The 19,118-nt window shown below is 42.2% G+C and overlaps 1 protein-coding gene across 8 annotated transcripts in view; it reads left to right on the top strand.

Moving 5' to 3' along the window:
* SATB1 (SATB homeobox 1) overlaps positions 1-19,118 on the top strand; it is a 94,149-nt gene that overhangs the window by 60,772 nt on the left and 14,259 nt on the right. For all 8 annotated transcript variants that reach the window (XM_074574998.1, XM_074574999.1, XM_074574997.1 and 5 more), the window contains exon 9: positions 5,618-5,773. In XM_074574998.1, coding sequence (XP_074431099.1) covers positions 5,618-5,773 — 156 coding nt within the window. The remainder of the gene's footprint in view (positions 1-5,617; positions 5,774-19,118) is intronic.

Here is a 19,118-nt window from a genome sequence, read left to right as displayed (position 1 = left end):
GAGCAGACTTAACCATTTAGCAGCCGAGCTTGTTCTGTGTGAGTTTTGCATGCTGTTACATGCAAAAACAGAAAGCGTGACCTTGGAGGTCTGATAGGATAGTAGGAACTCACCAAGCATAAACCCTGGTGCCTGAGTTAGAAGGAACTGTGTTGAATTTATCTCATTTTTACAGCATTCTTACTAGTTGCTACTTGAGCTAATGTATCTGGATTGTTTCCAGTTCTTTTTTGAAATCCTTTAAGAAGCTCTTTGTCCCCCTTACTTCTCCCTTTCTCTCCGACTTAAACAAAAAAGCAAAATCTTACTTTTTTTTTTTTAATTGAAATCATTAGCCTCTAATGCATGAGCTTTTGGGATACGTGTATAGCTCTCTAAGCTGGTCAAGTTGTAAAAGTCTGCTGCTGCCTTCCACACTGGTGGACTGAGCGCAAGGAGATGGCGTACACAAGAATTTTTCCCTTGGACGTTGTTCACCTTGCCACCTCCTGGGGCAGAAGCCTGTCTATCAGGCTCTTTCCTGGGCCAGCGAAGTTTATAAATACTAGCATCTCCATCGGGTAGGTATTGCATGGAGATACAGTTTAACCTCTCCAACCTAGAAGGGAGAAAAAAAGGTCCTTTCTTGTTCTTTTTATCTTTTTTCCCACTTCAACATCTTCATCTTGCAAATCACCCCACAGAGGTCCTTTCTGGGTATCCCAAGTTCAGAGATGAGTTTATTGCACGTTGGGATACTTCAGAGGATGCTGAGTGTGGAGCTATGTTCAGGATGGAGGTGCTAGGGATGGCCTCTCCCTCTCATCAGGGCAGTTTGCGGGGCTGGGGGGGAAAAGACTCCCTCCTCCTTAGTACAACTTGGTGGGAGGATGGAGACAGGTGACCAAGTCACAGATTTTCTTTTACAAAATATTCTGGTTAAAGCTTATTAGCCGTTCTGCAGTAACGAATGCTTCCTTCTCAGGGCAAGTCATGTCAGTTTCAGCAGAGCTGAGGAAGAAATCCCTGCCCCCCATATTCCCCAAAGAAAATTTATGCTAACTCTTGGGGCCCATCATCACCCTGTGTAAACCAGAGTACGCGTAACGTCAAGAGCAGAATATAATTTTAACAAGGCAATGTTTCAGGAAGCGTCCACAAATCATTCAAGAGTCATGGTTCTGGGTACTCAATTGACAAAAACCTTCATTTTCATAAATATAATCCTGGCCTCTTCTGACTACAGATAAATTACAGTTCCTTCATGCTAAAGCAATTTCAGCTTGGGTCCCAGAGATAGGATGTCACGCTTGAAAGACTGGTCTTGAGGAGGACACTGCTTTGCTGGTGTTTGAGGACCAGTGAACCTCCATTGCAAGGAGCTCTGGATAACAGCAGCTCCCGTGAAACTTGACGGTGGAGCCCTGGAGTTCAAACACATGCACATGCTATACGTCACGACCAGCAAAATTTCTATTTTTAAGTCTGCAAAATTTGAGATTTAGGCTGATAGTCTTTGTGCCAAGTTGCATTTTAATGAAAGTAAAAAAGAACAAAATAATAAATGCAACCTTCTCACACACACACCCCCCGAAACCACCATGGAGGAGAGTTAATGGAAACCCTGACACTTAACTGTAACTGCACTTCCAGGCGCCACTGTAATAATGGAGTAGTAAACCTTGTCCTGATAAAAGCTGTTCTGAAAGCAACAGCGTTTATTGTACCTCCTGTGCTATTTGCAGAGCAGAACTGAAAAGTAGTTTGTTTTGCCTGGAATGAACTACTTTATGAATTTTAATGTACGATGTAATATTAAAAGCTAAACCAGGATTAAAGAAGATTTTTGTTCCCAAGCTAAAACGGTACTTATGAGAATGTGTTATAAAAGATTTTTTTGTTTCGGTTTCGGTGGGGAAGAAATGAGCTTCCATGTTTGTGAAAACCTCTTCAGATTGGTTATTCCTTCTATAACAACCTGTCCTTTGTTTAGGAAAATTGAATTAATCCAGAACTTCTTCCTGCTGTCATCAGTCTTATTTGATGAGAAGATATATATCTGGGCAGGCCAGGAGAGGATGGATGTGTTGTTTTGGGTTTTTTTCCAAGTCTTTCTAAACAACTAAATTGATTAGCGATAGGAAGATGGCCAAATGATTTTCTGATTCTCAGTGTGTTGTGTTTGTAAAATAATGCTCCCCTGTTCAGTTAGTGTTTGCAAAATTTGGTTACTGTCAAAAAAAAAAAAAAAAATTTAGCTGATCTGTGGTTTCTTTCCTAAACAGAAAATGTGGCTGTAAGTGTGGGTGGGGTGAGAGGTTGTGCTTAAGTGTGGATGAGATGAGAGATTATGTTTTGTTTTGTTTTTCTCTCCAAAATGAATACTTTTTCCACCTCCTCTCCCAAGTCCTGAAGTTGCACTGTTGGGGGCTTTTTTGTTTTCCGTTGGTTTTTTTTGAGGAGGAGGGTGTTTTTTCAACCCAACTTCAAACAGCCTCTGTCTTGAACTCAATTCTAAATTCAACACAACAGCCTAGATGCTTGCTATGTATAAATTATGAAAGAGTTTTATGTATGGATATTCTCCAAGAGGTTAATTAGCGTTATTGCATGGAACTCATCAGACCAGAGCAGACCAATGGTCCATCTAGTCCAGCCACAGTCTATACTTGATCTTTGAAATTGTTAAGAGGCGGGGGAAGAATTTTTATACTTGGCCAATGATGTAAATTGGAGAGAGCGAGGATATGGCAGTGAACAACATCTCTTGATAATCCCCAAACCCATCATTTTATGACTTTAAGACTTTCATTTTCCTAAAGCTCTTTGGGCTAATATGACATTTTGGTGCAGATATTGGTGTTTTCTGTTGTTTGCTTCCTAATTCAATAACAATGGAAGGCAGTCGGGCAATAGCACTCCTTCTTTTTTTAACTTCAGTGACATATTAGATGCTGTTGAGTTTGTTGTACCTGTGTAAAGATAGATGTGATCTGCCAACCAGAATGAGGATTTTCAGTAATTCCCCTGGGTTGTGCATATCCATATTAAATTGGGCATTGAAAAGTGTGGACCAGGACGCGCAATTTAAATTATGTCTCCAGCATGGTGTGCGAGTCTCGGTTTTTGATGATCTGGGTGTTCACAGCTCAGTTAAGTAGTCTGTGAAGTGCTGCTACAACATGAAGCTGTCTTTTGATGCTGCGTAGCAATCAAAAAGGCAGCGTGCGTACAGAAAAGAGTCACGAGAGTAAAGTGTTTCCTTCCCAAAAGATACTGCGGACTTGTGGATCCTGGATGAATACCTTTGTCTTCTCATCCTCCCATCTCGACCCTCAAAAATTAGTTACAGGTTAGACATATTTCTTTGAGAAGGCCTCAAAAAAACTGACAAAATTCGGACCCAAAGTCCAAGACGGTGTGTTGAGAAAGCTGTCACTTTTCTGTTTTCTATGTAGCTTAGCCTGATTTTTACATGCAAGCAGAGAAGCCTGTCTCCAGTTGTATATTTAACATCCCCATTGGTTGTCAGTTACCTTTTAGTGAATCCTTTTAATTTAAAGATTATAAAACTGCCACTGATTTTTGTAATTTCCAAATGATTTCACTGTATGGTGTTCAGGAGATACACCTCCTCTTGAGGCCCCATGCTGATTTGCCCAGTGTGAGGCATGCGTTTTCCCCTCTGTGGTGGGGAGAAAGGAGGTTTGTGGTGCTGCTCCTCACGCTGCCCACCGCCAGGTGCCTCAAATGTTTCTGAGCAGCCGTCGGCCCAGGCTTGGCCATCCTCTATGGCAGTGTCACCTGTGAAATGTCACACCGCAGAAAAGGAGATGCCTCACTCTCCAGGTCATGGCTGCAAAGCACCAGTTGTTTTCTGATTAAAGCAAATCACATGATAAATTGTATGCCACATTCTGGGACTTTTCCTCATTTCCCTTTTCATTTAGGACTCCTGTATTCAGACGCCAGAAAGCGCTAATGCCTGTTAGAAGGCGGCAAGTAGAAGTGTGTGTGGGTGCCTTGTTTTTGCTGGGGTTTCGCCCCTTGCAGCTAATGGGCATGTGTTAGCACAGCTCCTGAAAAGCCTGATAGACAAATCAGGCTCAGCAAAAGTGGCATGCGCTCCCAGTTCCTGGACTAGATTATTTTGTCTTAAAGGCACTACGGAGGATAGTTAACACAAATTGAGCGTGACATTTCTAGGAAAAAATGGGCTGATGATTTGCCTAAGTACGTCTCTCACCCAAAGCCTTTGACTTTCATATCATGAGACCTGTGACATAGGAAAGCTCATAGAGAGTGAGATTAGAAGATGAATTATCATGTTGTCATGATTTCCCTTTGAACCTCAAGGGACTTTAGAGCACAGGAAGATGCTGACTGGCACTGGATTAAACTGATAGTGAAAGTGTGGTTTTAGACACACACTTAAGAGTAGGCTGAATCACCCTCTGGAAGTGCCAAGCTCTGTCCATTAGATTTAGAGGTAGCCTGAATGACTAACTTAGACTAGATGTGTAACTTCTGAATGGCTAAATTAATTCAGCTCTCAACAACTTCCATATGAACCAGTAGGTTTGAATCAAAGCCTGAAGATTTGATTTCGCATCGTCACCTTGTGGGTTCTCCGTGGAAATCCAGTCTATCCTTTCCTCTGGTCCAGTTCAGGATTAGTGTCCACTGATCTTGGGCACGTATTGCAAGAGTAGCTGCTAAATAAAAAACTTATCCTTAACTATTGAGAATATTGTAGCATAAGCTGAGTACCTGCTGATTATTTTGTACCTCTCAACTGATATTGCAGAAACTGCTCTGTAACCTTGGTGGGATGATTCTTGGTGTTGAAACATCACTTCCACCATTTCCAGAGGATAAAGGAAAGGATAGTTTTCTGCACATCATGTCACTAGTGACGTATTTTTTGTAGTTTTCCTTAATGTTGCAGATGCAGCATAAGAGATGGTAGTATAATCATTCTGTCTTGTTTTCATGTGGGGTTTTTTTTAACCTGTATGTAAGTGAAATATAAGTAGAATAAATAGTTTTAAGAAAACCTTATCTTGATTTCATGAGTGAGTGGTTAAAATATGCGCTATTCTAACTTACTGCTTTCTTAAAAACAGCTTAAGGATTAAACTGACATTATTTTATGAAGTTAAATCTAAAGCCACAACTTTTCTACATTATCATGCATTTGAGTGTACTGGACATAAGGCATGAATCAAGATGTTATCTGTTAGGTTTTTATTTCATTAGAGATTCTTTTACGCTGCAGTTACAATTTTGACTTAATTTGGGGGGGGGGGCAAAGAAATCGTGTAAGGATTCACAAGTCTCTACAAGAATGTTTGACAGGTTTCCACCTAATTTGTTTATGACATTGAAATTCACAGTGGTCAGTTAACGATAACTCATATTTCAGATGCATTCACCTGTTACAATATGCTGAATTTTCTTGTTTCCCAGTTGCCTGAACCATGGATAACTTATAACGTTAAGTCTCTGAAAAGCTGAAAGAATATCAGAGCGAGATTGAATAAAAGAAATAAAATGGAAACGGGAACTACTTGGGGAGGGAAAAAGAGGAAAATAACTTTTTCATAATGAAAAATGTCTCGTAAAATATATTTTCTAGGTCAAAACTGCTACTATTGCTACAGAGAGGAATGGAAAAACAGAAAATAATTCCATGAACATTAATGCTTCCATTTACGATGAGATTCAGCAGGAAATGAAGAGAGCTAAGGTGTCTCAAGCACTGTTTGCAAAGGTTGCGGCGACCAAAAGCCAGGTAAAGTTCCCGGGGCGCAAGAGCCTCCCTGTCCTGCGGGATTTTTTCTCCCCTCTGATTTTGATCTGTTTCTGTGTGAGTTACAACGAGCGGCCGGGTGGGCACACCAGCCCCGGACCACAGCTCGGAGCTCCTTGCTGAGTCCAAAGGTAACCCCTGGTTACCCTTGACTGGGCAGGGTTGAGAAGTGGCTTCCCGAGACGCATCCCTCCCTCTTTCCCGCTGGCAAGATGCCTTCCCTGCGTGCCCGTGGGTTTTGCATGGCTCAGAAAGCATCAGGCTCATCAGTTCCTAGCTGGTGTGAACATGGCAAAAGTTGTGTGGGAGCTATATATGTTGCTGCCGAATTCATCTCGCGGCTTTGGCGTTTTGCAATTCCACGCGCTGTAACAAGGAGCGCTGGAGTTCCTTTTTTTGTGAAAATATTTGATCAGAAAGGGGCCTGGGTGCAGCAGACCCTTTGGTAAGACTGCATGGGAGGTGGGGAAGCACTGTCCATGTCAAAAAAAAAAAACCAACAAAAACCCAACAAATTACGGTTATATGAGTTACAGCAGAGAAAACAGGTATGATCTTTGTGGAATACGATGGCTGCTTGGTTACCTGCGTGTGTGCATACATATATATTGCATATTCAGTTTTGAGCCTTTGTTGTGTGGTTTCCTATTCTGTTTTCTTCAACTGAAGAATTTTTGTCAAGTTTAGTGGCAAGAGAGGGAAATCAGCAATCACTTGCTGGGTGTGATTATCATAAGTGACATGTCGCCTGGGAAGGATCACTGGAGTATGCAAAAGCATTGATTTAGGTGAGAATATACTCAAGAAGCAAGTAAAGGAAAAATATATGGAAAAAAGAGAAAGACTAGAACCGCCGTTATGCCAACACTAGAAAGAAACGGTAAAGGCACCAATGCTTGCAATGTTGAATTTTCATGTTAGATTAAAAGTTCAGTCCACTTAGTCACTATTCCTTTACTTTTCTAAAATTGCTTCATAGAAAAATACAGCATCTTCCGGGGAAAGCTGATAATGATCAGTTAGACCAATGTTTCTTGGGCCGTCAGCATTTTAGTGCTGGTTTTCTTTTTAACAGTCTTTAACTTCCGACTTCTGCGTTGTTCGCGTTTTGGAGTTTACTCCATTTCATTGTACAGAAAGGATGTTGTCTCTTAAGTTATATGCTGTAAGGAGCATTTAAAGGAATATTTTGGAAATGTTATATCAAAATGATTAAACTCAAGCTGTGGACTGTAAAAATTATAGCTTTATAGGCCACATGCCTGCCTACCCTTCAATCACTGTCAAAGTGATAATTTCTACAATAATATGTTTCTTTTATTGTGGGATTCTAAACACCAAGTGCTGTTTAAACATTAAACTGAATTGTTTATGTTAGTGCTGTACTCAGTGTGTCATACATCAGGCCACTATAATCTCCCATGGAATGTAAAAATTCTGTCATGAATCATGGCTTGTATATCGGAAATTACTGTAATTTTGATTGGAAATTACAGGGCTCTTGAAATGTTTCTAATCAAGATAGAATGTTACAGCAGCTTCCAACCTGTGTGCTCCTCAGATGTCTTTATTTACATGTCAAGACTTGGGGTTAGAGAACTGTCCGTTTTCTACACCTTCCCCTTTCCATTGCTGTTCTCCGCAAAACTAAGGTATGAAGCCAATCTATCGGTCCACGTAATTTTGATCTGATCTTATTTGTGTGATAGTGTATTTATTTGAGCATGTAGTCTTAAAATTTCTAGGTGGGACAGCCCTTCCAGTGCTGACTTCAAAAGGGACAGGTAATCAAAGTGAAGCACAAAAGCTTCCAGAGGATGAGGTGCATTTCTTTAGAGTATTGGTATAAAAGTTGGATTCTTGTGTGAACTTTGCTATCAAGTACAGAAAGCAAACAACACCAAATGCATAGTTCTTTTTCCTTTTATTGTGGAGATTATGCCTGTATAGTCTTCCCAGAGGTTGTTTTTCTCCCAGACTTAAGCAATGCAATGTTAATTTATGTATTCGGCAAGCTTTCAGGTCTGTAGTTAGCCAAAGGGCCATTTGTAGTACAAATCTGCTTCATGGAAGTAACCTCATAGGTGAACTGACTGTGTTTGGTCCTCTCTAATGAGTTGACTACTAGTCAGCCAATCAATAAGTTTAAAATCTGTAGCAAAGCTGTGTCCATTAAAGGAGATACCTGTCTCGTAAAAAATTCTGCATTGGAGCTTGTCAGTGGTGCAGAGAAATGTTTCTTGGGGCAAAGAAGTCTCCCTTGCACAAAAAAAGAGGCTTGTTCAGGCATATTCTTTAAGAGAACCTCTCTTGAGGGAGTTCCATTGGTTGTTTTTTTTCATTTGGGGATATTGGTTTCCCTCTCGGAACTGGAAATCCTGGGATAATCACTTCCAGTTATAGTGAAAAGCCTGGAGGACATATGTTAGAAAATGATGCGGTGGTTAACAGTTTTGGTTTTAAACATCACAAAAATTGAACAATACTGCTCTTATCTTATTTTGGATATAAAACCTGGATTTAAAAGCTGAGTTAAAAAGTCTGGAGTTACGGTACAAAACAATATGTGACCTAAAGCAGCCCTGCTAGTGGACAAAGATAGTTGCTTTGCTGGAGGGCCTTTTTATTTATTTATTTTTTAAGGAACTGATTTGGGTCAACATTAGATTGGGTGCCGAAGCAGCCAGCGCCTGCAAGGTGGCTGAGCTTGCCTGAGCCAGGAGACTGCAGATAATGTTCTGCTGAGTAGAGCACTTTGTACGGAAGAGCTATTAAATGATGCGCTACAGAAGTTTCTACTTAGGTGGCACCGAGGTAAAAAAATGAGCATCTTCCCTTGTGCTGCGTTAGTGCCTTTGGCAAGAGTTACCTGATTGATGGAGGACCACATACGGACCTGATGCTCACCGAACCAGCTGGCTACAGGGGTTGGTGCGGCAGAGATCATAGCGCAGGGCGAGGAAGGGGTGATGGGAGCAGGAAGAGATTGCAGTGAGATTAGTGGGATCCTGCTCTGCCTTAGGTGAGTGATATTTGCGTACGTGTAGTTTCACGGTGCACTTTGCTGGCGGCTTGTTGGCTTTCCCAAAGGAAAGGGACAATCTGGCACATGGGATTGAATGAGTTTGGGGACTCAGCTAGAATATTCCTTCAACCGTTGAATCCTTTTCCCATATAGGAGTGTATGCATTCTGTATATTTTTAAAGTTTCTATGTTTTTAAGGATTGATAACAGGACAAGAGGTAACAGGCACAAACTTGAGCATAGGAAGTTCCACCTAAACATGAGGAGGAACTTCTTTACTTTGCGGGTGGCAGAGCACTGGCACAGGCTGCCCAGAGAGGTGGTGGAGTCTGTGTCTCTGGAGACATTCAAAACCCGCCTGGACGCGCTCCTCTGCAACCTGGTCTGGGTGACCCTGCTCTGGCAGGGAGGTTGGACTAGGTGATCTCCAGAGGTCCCTTCCAACCCCTACCATTCTGTGATTCTGTGGTATATTATCTGCAGAATAAATTCAAATTCTGTTAAGTTCAAAATATATACTGTAAAAGCTACTATGGATATACTGAGGAGCTAAGGAAGATATTCTAATTCAAATTGCTCAAATACATCATATCTTTGGGGAGTTTTAGAGCTGTAATTGGCAAAACACCTAATGTCAGTATTTAAAATCTTACGGTTTTATTGCAAGTTGTCTGCCTAATAGACCTACGTATTTTTTGTTAGATTATGTTGAACAGAAAGCTTTAGAAGAATGCATGCAAAAGGAAGACAGAAAGGTTTATCAAGTGCTTTGTGTCTGCTCCCAGGTTGTTGGTTTTTAGTGGTAGAACTGCAATACTAGCAATATTGTTTACTAAAATTTAATCAGCACACCTGAATAAGTCAAAATGAAAAGATTCCACGCATATATAAATTTGTGTGGTATACGTTACTTTTACAATTTAATCATATTGGGGTTTTATTAAATTTATAACGTGACAGTCTGATTTAAGTAATTATGAAAGCACATTCTTAATTTCATTATTTCAAACAAAAAAAAAGTTGATTTGTGTAATGATCATTAAGGCATCATGGTTCAGTAACTGTGCATTGGTTACAATGTTTTCATGTGGGAGCCAGAGATGAGTTTTTTTTCTTGATGGTGACAGATGCTGAAATCTAATTTTATTCCATAAAAACAGACAAACAAACAAACAGAAAACCCCCAAACCTAAGAGCCCCGAGAGATAAGGCAAGTAGGGACTTGTAGCGTTTCTGTGTGTTTGCTGCGTTTTGAGAAGTTACATTTATGTTAATGGTTTATCCTGAAAAGCTGTGGCCTGCACGTGCTAGTCTGAAGCAGGGAAGAAAGCAAAACTTTGCTGAAAATCAGCTTACATTGCTAAAGCTCTCTTAAATTTAGGAAATTACTTTTTGCAAAAACTGAAGTAATATCAACTTCCGTACCTGTGAGAGTCCCATACACTACAGTGTAAGGCCGTTAGCCTGCGTTATTATACCTAAGTAAGTTTTACTTTATAGTAGAATAAATAGGTAAAATCGATACTTTTCTGTAGCATCGATCCTGCCGATTGCTGTGTATGGCCAGGTGGATGCCGAATGCCCTCCCTTCACACTGAATAAAAATGCCTATATGTTGAAGGCAAGACAAAACCATGCCTCAATTTTAATTGTAGAATAAAACTAAAGGAGTGCTACCCATACCTCCAGAAACCTCACCTCACTACAGAGAGTTTTGACCCGTTACTTCTGAGCTGTTGCGTTGTGTTGCCCAATTTCCCGTCCTTCTGTCCCCGTCCTTCTCTTTGGTTAGGCAGTTAGCCCCTTGGAAATGAGTAGTTTCGCGTGCAAAGCGTGGAGGTAAAATCAGTGGTTCAGACCACACTAGAGACTCCATCCAGAGCCATCAGGCAAGTATTTTGTGCAGTGGTATTTTATTAGAAGTGTTTGACTTTTTGCCTTAGTCTGCACCTGGAGAGTCCTCCTCCGAAGGGCTGCGTGGGGAGGTGCACGGGGTAGGCATTAGGCAGAGCATCTAACGCTCCTGAGTAGAGGGGAAAGAGTTAAATGGGAAGGGAATGCTAAACATTGGCACTAAAATTGCTTTTGGCATGCAAATACCATGCTTTTCCTGACATAAATATTTTCAGAATAGGCCATTAGAGTTCAGGTATATAAAACCCTGCTTTTACTGGAAATTTTAATGTTGTAGTAAACCCGGAGATTTATAGTGAAAAATTGATGTCTGTTATCTCACTTTTATCTTTTTAACCAGCGGTTTTATAAATGCTATATCTTTGATCTGGCTTTTTCCATCTAGAGACTAAGCTATATACTCTAATAGGAAAGTCGTTTTTAAACAGCTTCCCACACTGAACAAGCACGGTATTGTGGATCTGGCACGAAGATGTAACATGCCATTACCGCAGATATAGAACAATCTATCCAACTATTTTCCAGCGGGGGGAAAAGAAACCTTTTTAGCACCACGAGTAACCCTCTGTGGTAACAATCTGGCTTTGAGAGAGGGATCTAGAAATGTATTTCCAAGGCCGTGTCCTCGGGGCGCTGCACCTCGGGCTGCCCCAGCGGGTCCAGCCCTGGGGGCAGGAGGGGGCTCGGTCCTTCACCCTGTCACCCCACGTCTCCGTCAAGTTGTCTCCCGCCTTTGTCTCTCTCAGAGCAGCTGAGTCACTTCCTGGGTTTAAATCTTGGTGTAAAAGCCTTCTTTACCCCCACCCCCCCACCCCCCTCGGCGTACAATGGATTCTCTGTGGAGCAGGGAGGGATACTGCACGGGGAGATGCGAGGTGGAAACAAAACGTGCTCCGAGGTCTGCCGTCGTTTTCACAGGTCCACCTGGAAATAAACCCCTCACCCTCGTGGGAAGGCGAGATACAGCACTTAGAAAACATTAGCTGCAGAAGCACACCACACAACAGCCTCTATTTTTATTATTTTCTTTTTTTTTTAATTTATTTTCCTCCCTTCTCCGCTACCCAGGGGTGGTTGCTCTGGCAGTTGAAGAAGTGCCATGAGCAGCAGGAGTCGGGACGGGATCGAGTGTCAGCAGGGATGGGAGAGGAAGAGTGTGAACTGGGAAAGCACGATGGGCTTCTGCGCACGATCAAGAATTGCCCCATAAAGCGGCGTGTCATTCAGTGAAACTGTGAAACTTGGCAGATAGACCTGATTTGTTTCTTTCACAAAATATCGTGTTGCAGAGTCATAGTGTGTTCTGTCTCGCCCGGGTTGGATAGGAGTGGATTTTCGTCTTTCTATTGCAGGAACAAAGTGCTCAGAGCACTTCAGGTCCTTCCTCTGCCCGGTATCTTAATTTCTTATACAATGTCTCTTTGCAGAAATAAAGGTTAAAGGCTCAGGAAATTTCCTTAGGAAATTTTTTTTCAATTTTTTCTCAGAAAGCGGGTAGAAAAATTGAGTTCAGTTAACTCAGTCATTGCTCAATCTTCGTAGATCTGGAGAAGGGCTGTCGTGGATCCTGGCCGTATCCCACATTATTGGTATGACCTTGGTGGAGTGGGTTGACTTCAGTGAGTCTTGGGTTCCCGCTAGTAAAAAGTAGACAGCAACTTCTTGAATCACCAAAGATGCGCTGAAGAGAAACCGCCTTAAAATCTCCGAGGTGGTTCATATCAGCGTGCAATTGCCCATGGAAATCTGCATAGAGGGAAAAAATAGCATTAAAACCTGAAATACTTCAAGCCAAAGAAAAAGGTACAGAATGGAAAATACTTAACTGGTAAGAGGATTATATTGACCTCTTCAAACAGCTCCTTGGGGCCAGGTAGCCCTTTCAACATGTAAGGCAAAGGCTGGATTTGTTGACACGTGGATGAAGAAGTGCGTTTCCTGAGCGTGCTTTACATGTGGGGTCAAACGGGCTCCGGCTACGGGTTCCCAGCCAGGCGGGTGGCCGCAGGAGCCGTTTAAGCGCTGCTTACAATCCGCATAGAGTCTGTTTAAAGAGCTGGTGGCAGCTTTGGGAAACGCTGGGTATTTGAGCCCTAAGGAGAGTTTCCCCGGAGGGATGCGGTGCACACCTGCCTGAGGTTGGTCGGGAGTTAATGCTCAACGCCTCGGCGGCCTCAGCCTCCGCCTGCTGCACATCCCGGAGAGGGGCTGGGATTGGGAGCGCTCAGCACCCAGCAGGATGCGGCCCCGCAGGTGGCCAGAAACAGCCCAAGAACCCGGATTCTTGGTTAGATGGCTTTTTTTTCTTTTGTCTGGTGAAAGGAGCACAAACGTGTGGGAGCAGCTAGGAGAAGAATAAGTTTAAGTCATTAAATGTACAAATGAAAAAAAAGAGCCAAGGAGAGAAAGCTCTTTACAAAATATGAAATTCTGTTAAAGCAGCAAGACGGCACAACATAAGGAATGTTTGGTACATGTTATTGAAACTGAAAAATCAGAGTATGGAATGAATTATAATTTAGCATAATCCATAATTTTACAGTTTTCATTTTGAATTATTTATCTTATATGATTTGATTAAAGATAAAACTGGCTGACAAGATCTTAAACATCCCTGCATGTCTTAATGACAAATGAAAAAAGTCCTCATTATAACTTCACCATTTTTAAATTTTTATTTGTATTGTTTCTATATAGCTCCCTTTTATTTTTAAAGCATATTTCAGATATGCATTGTGTACATGCGATTCCATAACCCATCAGGCTTCAGTGTTGCCTCAGTACCTCTGATTCAGTAAATCAGATCATAGGCAGCATGCTGTCATATAATAAGGTGTCTGATCCTTATTACCAGTTTGTTGATGCACAGACTCCTTCAAATTGACCATTGCAACACATGGTTTCCCCTGAAACTAGCTGTGATAATTAGCGTGGCTCTAATGAGACAGAATGTCACTGATCTTGTGCTGAACTGTCGAGTATCGACGCTACGGATGGGAACTGTCAAAGCTTGCCATCTGTGACAGAGCTTGGCATATTCCATTTGCAAGGTAGAGCATGCTCAATAGACTGTTTTTAAACAAATGGTCCATTTCTTGATTAGGGCTCTGTGTTCTGTTACCGTGGAAGACTTTATATCATAGTTAAACTTTTTTCTTTTTTTCCTTTTTTTTTTTTTTGCTGGGGTAAGCTCGTTAGGAAATGAAAACGTTACTAAATCTCAAACCAGTGCCTTCAGTCCTCTGTTAGCTTTTTGGGGAAAGGTGGGGGGGAGCTTATAGTGTATTTATTCTTCCTCTCCCCAGTTATCTTAATGTAGCGCTTCTAAGGCTAGCAGTTCCACAAGGATTTTATCTGCCTTTTTTTTTTTTTATTTTTAAGCAGCGAGAGATAGGGACGGTGTAGCTCTGAAGGATAGAGGAGCAAAAATTAAAAAGTCTTGGATGACGCGCAGTGGGAGCACGTGTGCTGGGGATGAAAGATGGACTCGGTCAGGAGAGTCGGGCGCCCGGGCTCCTGAGACCGGCCCCGCAAAACACCGTGCAAAAAGTCCAGCGCTGCTTATCATTCCAAAATATGCTTTGTTGCTTTTTATTTCCTCCTTCTCTGGCAGACCACACAGGGCTTGTTCTGAAGAACATTTTCACTAATCTGATCAGGCAGCCAAATACGCCGGGAAAACTGCTTTAATGATCCCACTAATTACCTCAAGTCAATATGAACTGTATTATTAGACTGAGGGAAAATATTCCATTAGGTCTCCCCCTTGGGAGTTTCTCCGCTTTGTGATGTCACCGAAGCCTTCGCCCTCTCGCTTGTAATTAATTTTATTTACACACGCAGGCACGCACAAGGTCACACCTGCACAACCGGAGCTGGCCAGGGAGCTAGTGGCACTCAGGCTTAATCAGATCTGTCATAATTACCATTCTGCATGTTTCTGACACACGCTGTGAAATATTTCAATTTAACTGCCGCTACCAGCACAACCAGATGTAGTGTGAGTGTGGCTGCATTGGAAATATTATTCCTCAGGATAAACTCTCTCCTCCTCCTTTTTCCTCCCACCCCCTCTCCCTTTTACAGCTAATGTGGCACAGAAGCTGATGTATCCTGTAAATCTTGAATGCAGCGCTAGATTGATAACAGCAGATTAGACAGTTTAACCACAAACAGCTTGTTCATTTTTCACAAATGAAAACCACATGTGGTGTAACTAAAATTTCAGGCTCCCTTTTTTTTTTTTTTTTTTTTTTTTTTTTTTTTTTTACCCCTCCTCTTTGGTTGTTGTTTCCTTTTGTGTGTGTGTGTGTGTGTTAAGGTTTGCTTTTCACTGTAAAGGAGAGAAATAAAAGAGTAAACATATAGGGGGAAAGAGACGCTGCCGTCTTCGGAGATTATTTCTCCATGACCTTTATTAAAAACCTTCCTCGCTTTGGCAAAGAAATCAGATATCGCACGGGGGTTTTGTCTCTCACTCTGAGACTTTCTAATCTCTGGGTTTTATGCCCACTTATTAAAGAAGTCATCCTACTGTGCTGTTTTTCAAAATAACGTGCCAGCAAACACCTCGCTTCAAGAAGAGCTTCTAACCAAAAACGTGGTCTTCACTGCTACCTGAATTTAGCAGAAATAAAATTTTCCGCCAAAGTTTTTCACCACAAATTTTGGCTCTCTGCTAACTCTTCCCTCTACCTCTTCCTTTGGGGAAAAGATTCTTTTGAAAAAAGAATCCTCTTTAAAAAAGAATCCTCAAAGTGTCTAGAATTTTGGCAAATGGAAAATTGATTATTTTTTTTATTAAAACATTCCAGTATTTCTTACGAAAAACAGATATGGTTAGTTTTTAGGAAATGAAATGTTGTCTGTAAATTGTTTTGCTTTTTGTATAAATCCATTTTTTTCAGTTAAATTGTTCAGCTTGCCCTAATTAAACAGCCTTCAGTACTTAGTAAGGGTTTTTTTTGAAACCATCTACTCTTTAGTGGATCACTGTTGGCTACTTTTGCTACACAGAGAAAAAATTAATGCAGTGTTGATAGAAAGTTTTAATTATAAGGTTCTATAACAATTCTTACAGCAAGGAAAAAAAAAATTAAGTGCGCAGACTGCCACTGAGCAGATTCCCCAAAAGCTGTTGCAGGTATTGTCAGGCGAGAGGAATGGTGCAGTGCATCTGATAGAAATTCATCAAATCTAATCTGTAATAAGGCTTCCAGGGGAGGTTTAAAAAAAAAAAAAAAAAAAAAAAAAAAGTAGCTTTAGTAAGAGATTGTTTTATCCATTGCCAGTGATTTGGGATGCAGTGGCAATATTGAAAGTGCAGGAGATGTGGAGCTAAGACTCAGTGTTCGAAGTCAGTCAGAAGAAGGTGAGCAGGGTAGTTTTTGAAAGCCACTGAAGGCATGGTTTGTAGCAGAAAATTTGGCTACAGAGATGGCCCCCCCAGACTGCTGCCGAGGGGGTTAAAGACCCACGCTCGTACCACTTGGCCAGCAGTTACCGGCTGCATTACGAGTCTCCCAGAGCTGAGCTGGAGTAGGTCGGCGTAGGTGTGCCATCAGTGTCCTTGCTGCACTTCCGTGACTGACTCCCCTGGGGTCCGTGCAGACCCCGAACAAGGGGAAATCTTGTCCTGGAGGTGCATCTGGAGCCCTGGAGGTGCTATGGCTGCAGAGGTCTCAAAAATGAGCCTGGAGTAAGGGAAGAGGAGGGCAGGAAGGGCTCGCGTTGGAAGAGATAATGCTGAAATGAACCATCAGGATTCTTGCAGGGGTCCGGAAATCCAGCTCTCGTTTCTTCGCAGAACTATTCGAAAAATGTTGTGCAGTCGGGAAGCACTGGATTGCCGAAAGAAAAAAAGCGTGGCACCCTCTCCCACCTCCTTTGAGTCTTTATTTTTAGTTTTTCTTTCTTAGGTAGAGGTGTTTCGGTTCCTACACTCCAGATGCGTGAATCAGCTCTTCCTCAGGCAGCACCTGCTGTCTGCCTGACAAGAGGTGCTGTTTCTGGCAGGATGGATTTTCTTAATCTCTCTCTTCCCGCTTTTTGTATCCTCACCTTCTGTTTTGTTTTCCTCTCGCCACCTTCGCTAATTCCTCTGGTTATAGCTCCCCTCTTAGCCTTCCTTAGACTTTTTCCCACCCCTTTCCTCTCCCGTATATACCCTCACCATCCGCTCTTGCTTCATCTGCCCCTTTCTCCTGTCCTGCTGCTGTCCCCCTCTATGCCAGAGCTGCCCCTGGGACATCCCACCCCAGGTGCATCCCCCACTCCCACCCAGTTGCATTGCACAAGTGCCTGCTTGTGCGTGGGGTGCAGGGTGGGCACCCTGGGGTGGTGGGGAGCCAAGGGCTGGTTGCCAGCACCGCCAGCTTCGTGGGTAAAACATCGTTCCCGTCCCCGCATGGCGACACGCGTTTAGCTGGGAAAAGAGCCACGTTCTTGATTTCTCAGTTTTCTCGTGCCTGCTGTGGGCAGAGAGCTGATTCGGGAGGCTTTTGAAGATTCAGCGTATCGGTGTTTTAACATGAAAAAACTAAAGCGCTATTAAAAAGAGAAAAAAAAAAAAAGAAAGAAGGGGAAAAGTCTGAGCGAGCTGCACGAGAGTTAATGACGTACGGAAATGAAAACAAAGCTGTAGTGGCAGAGCCGAGAGGAGGCTGAGGAGTTAGCGAGCAGCCCGTGGTTCCCGGCAATGGGGGAAGCAGGGTACCAAGTAAACAGCGCAGAAAACAAAAGCGAGCTCAACCCGTAACTAAACAGGAAATGACAGGGTAAAATTCCTCCCCAAAAAAACCCAGAGCTGCTAAACACGTTACTGCAAAGAATAAAGGCATCTTATGCAAACACAAATATACGGTAACGGTCCGATAAGCGGTTTGTTAAAGGAGTGACAGATTACTATTCAGGTGAAGGGTTGTTGGGCAAAGGAAGGAGTAAGAAATAATAGATGTGTATTTTCTCCCTGAACGTTAAACTGGATAATTCAAAATTCACACGACACCTGAAAGCGTTACAGGATTTCTAGGTGCAAGGTGAGAAAGGAGACAGTCTTTTATTCCAGATGATGATTTTTAATTTCACTGTTCCTAATAATTTCTCATTGTGTCCATTTTTTTATTTTCTTCAAATCAGACTTCTAAGTCAAAATTCAGATTTTTAGTTACAAATTACCCCCAACGGTTGGCATATAATGAATAGGCTAGGGCAAGCACACAGCTAGCTAAGTGGGGGAGAATTCCAATTTGCAAATATTTATCTAACTCCAAATCTGCCAAATTTTATCTGAAAACACATTGTTATTCAGTGGTCATCTCATTTTTATTCTTGTTCAGTGTCATGTTCCCTTACTTCAGGATGGCATTTGAGAAGCACATGAAAATAGTTTTCAGAATCTTTGTAAAGAAAAGGCTTTTGGACTGAGTGGCCCTTAGCAGAATTCCCTGAAGTTTTGGATCCCAACTGAGCAAGATTTGCCCACACATCAGTTATGTCTGTGGGTTTACTTAGGTGACTAGGTATTTTGCTGAGCCCGGTGCTTAGCATCTCTAGTATATGTAACACGCAGAAGAAAGCTCTACAGATATAGGAACTTTCCACTGTTTATATAAAAGCAGTTATTTTTTCAAAAAAAAAGCTATGAAGGTCTCAAATAAGTTTCTTTTTATTTTTGCTTCGGGGCAGCCAGTTTGCTTCACCTCTGAGAAATCAATTGCTACTCTTATTAAATATGAGGAGAGAGTCTAACTAAAGGGATTGATCCTTTTCACTTGGGGAAGGGGGACGGGACAGAGGGATCAGGGCAGGAAGAAATGTGCCAGCTCCACGCAGCGCCTGATTTAAGGGCAGAAGCTGCTGCCTGGAAATACGGCTGGGGCTGGGACTCAGCTTGGCTGGCACTTTTCTTGGCCGGTGAGGAAAAGTCTAACGCTGAGCACTGCTCTCTCTAGTAGCTTTTCCCTTGTGGCTGTTCTCGTCCCCATCCTAACGGCAAACTACCTGAAAACACTCTTGTGTTGGTTCCCACCCAGGAGGGAAACCTGATCTCTCCAGCTTCCCGTTTGATCCAGCTTTCCTATTCTTTTGAGTCTATGCCCCAAGCAACCACGCTACAAGTATTTGAGCTTTCTCAGGGCTTCACTGCCTTTATTTTTCCGTGGGTGAGATACATGCTTCTGGCTGCTCCCTTCTCATTTGCTGGGGGGCGTCTGTCTTTCACAGGTGTGGATTTTAAAGATTTTCAAAAAAAAAAAGTGCATTGAGGTGATGGACGTTATTAATTTTCTGACTTTTTCTGTGGTTAACAAAATCTAGAGAAAAGTTAGAGAAAGTTTCTTTTCAATTTCCTTAAGGCTCCCGTCACCCTGGGCATTATCAGAGCGATGA

Source organism: Larus michahellis, chromosome 2, assembly GCF_964199755.1.
Source record: "Larus michahellis chromosome 2, bLarMic1.1, whole genome shotgun sequence".
In the NCBI taxonomy this organism is placed as follows: Eukaryota; Metazoa; Chordata; class Aves; order Charadriiformes; family Laridae; genus Larus; species Larus michahellis.
The sequence above is the reverse complement of the archived record's forward strand: the minus strand, read 5'-3'. Positions and strand labels throughout refer to the sequence as shown.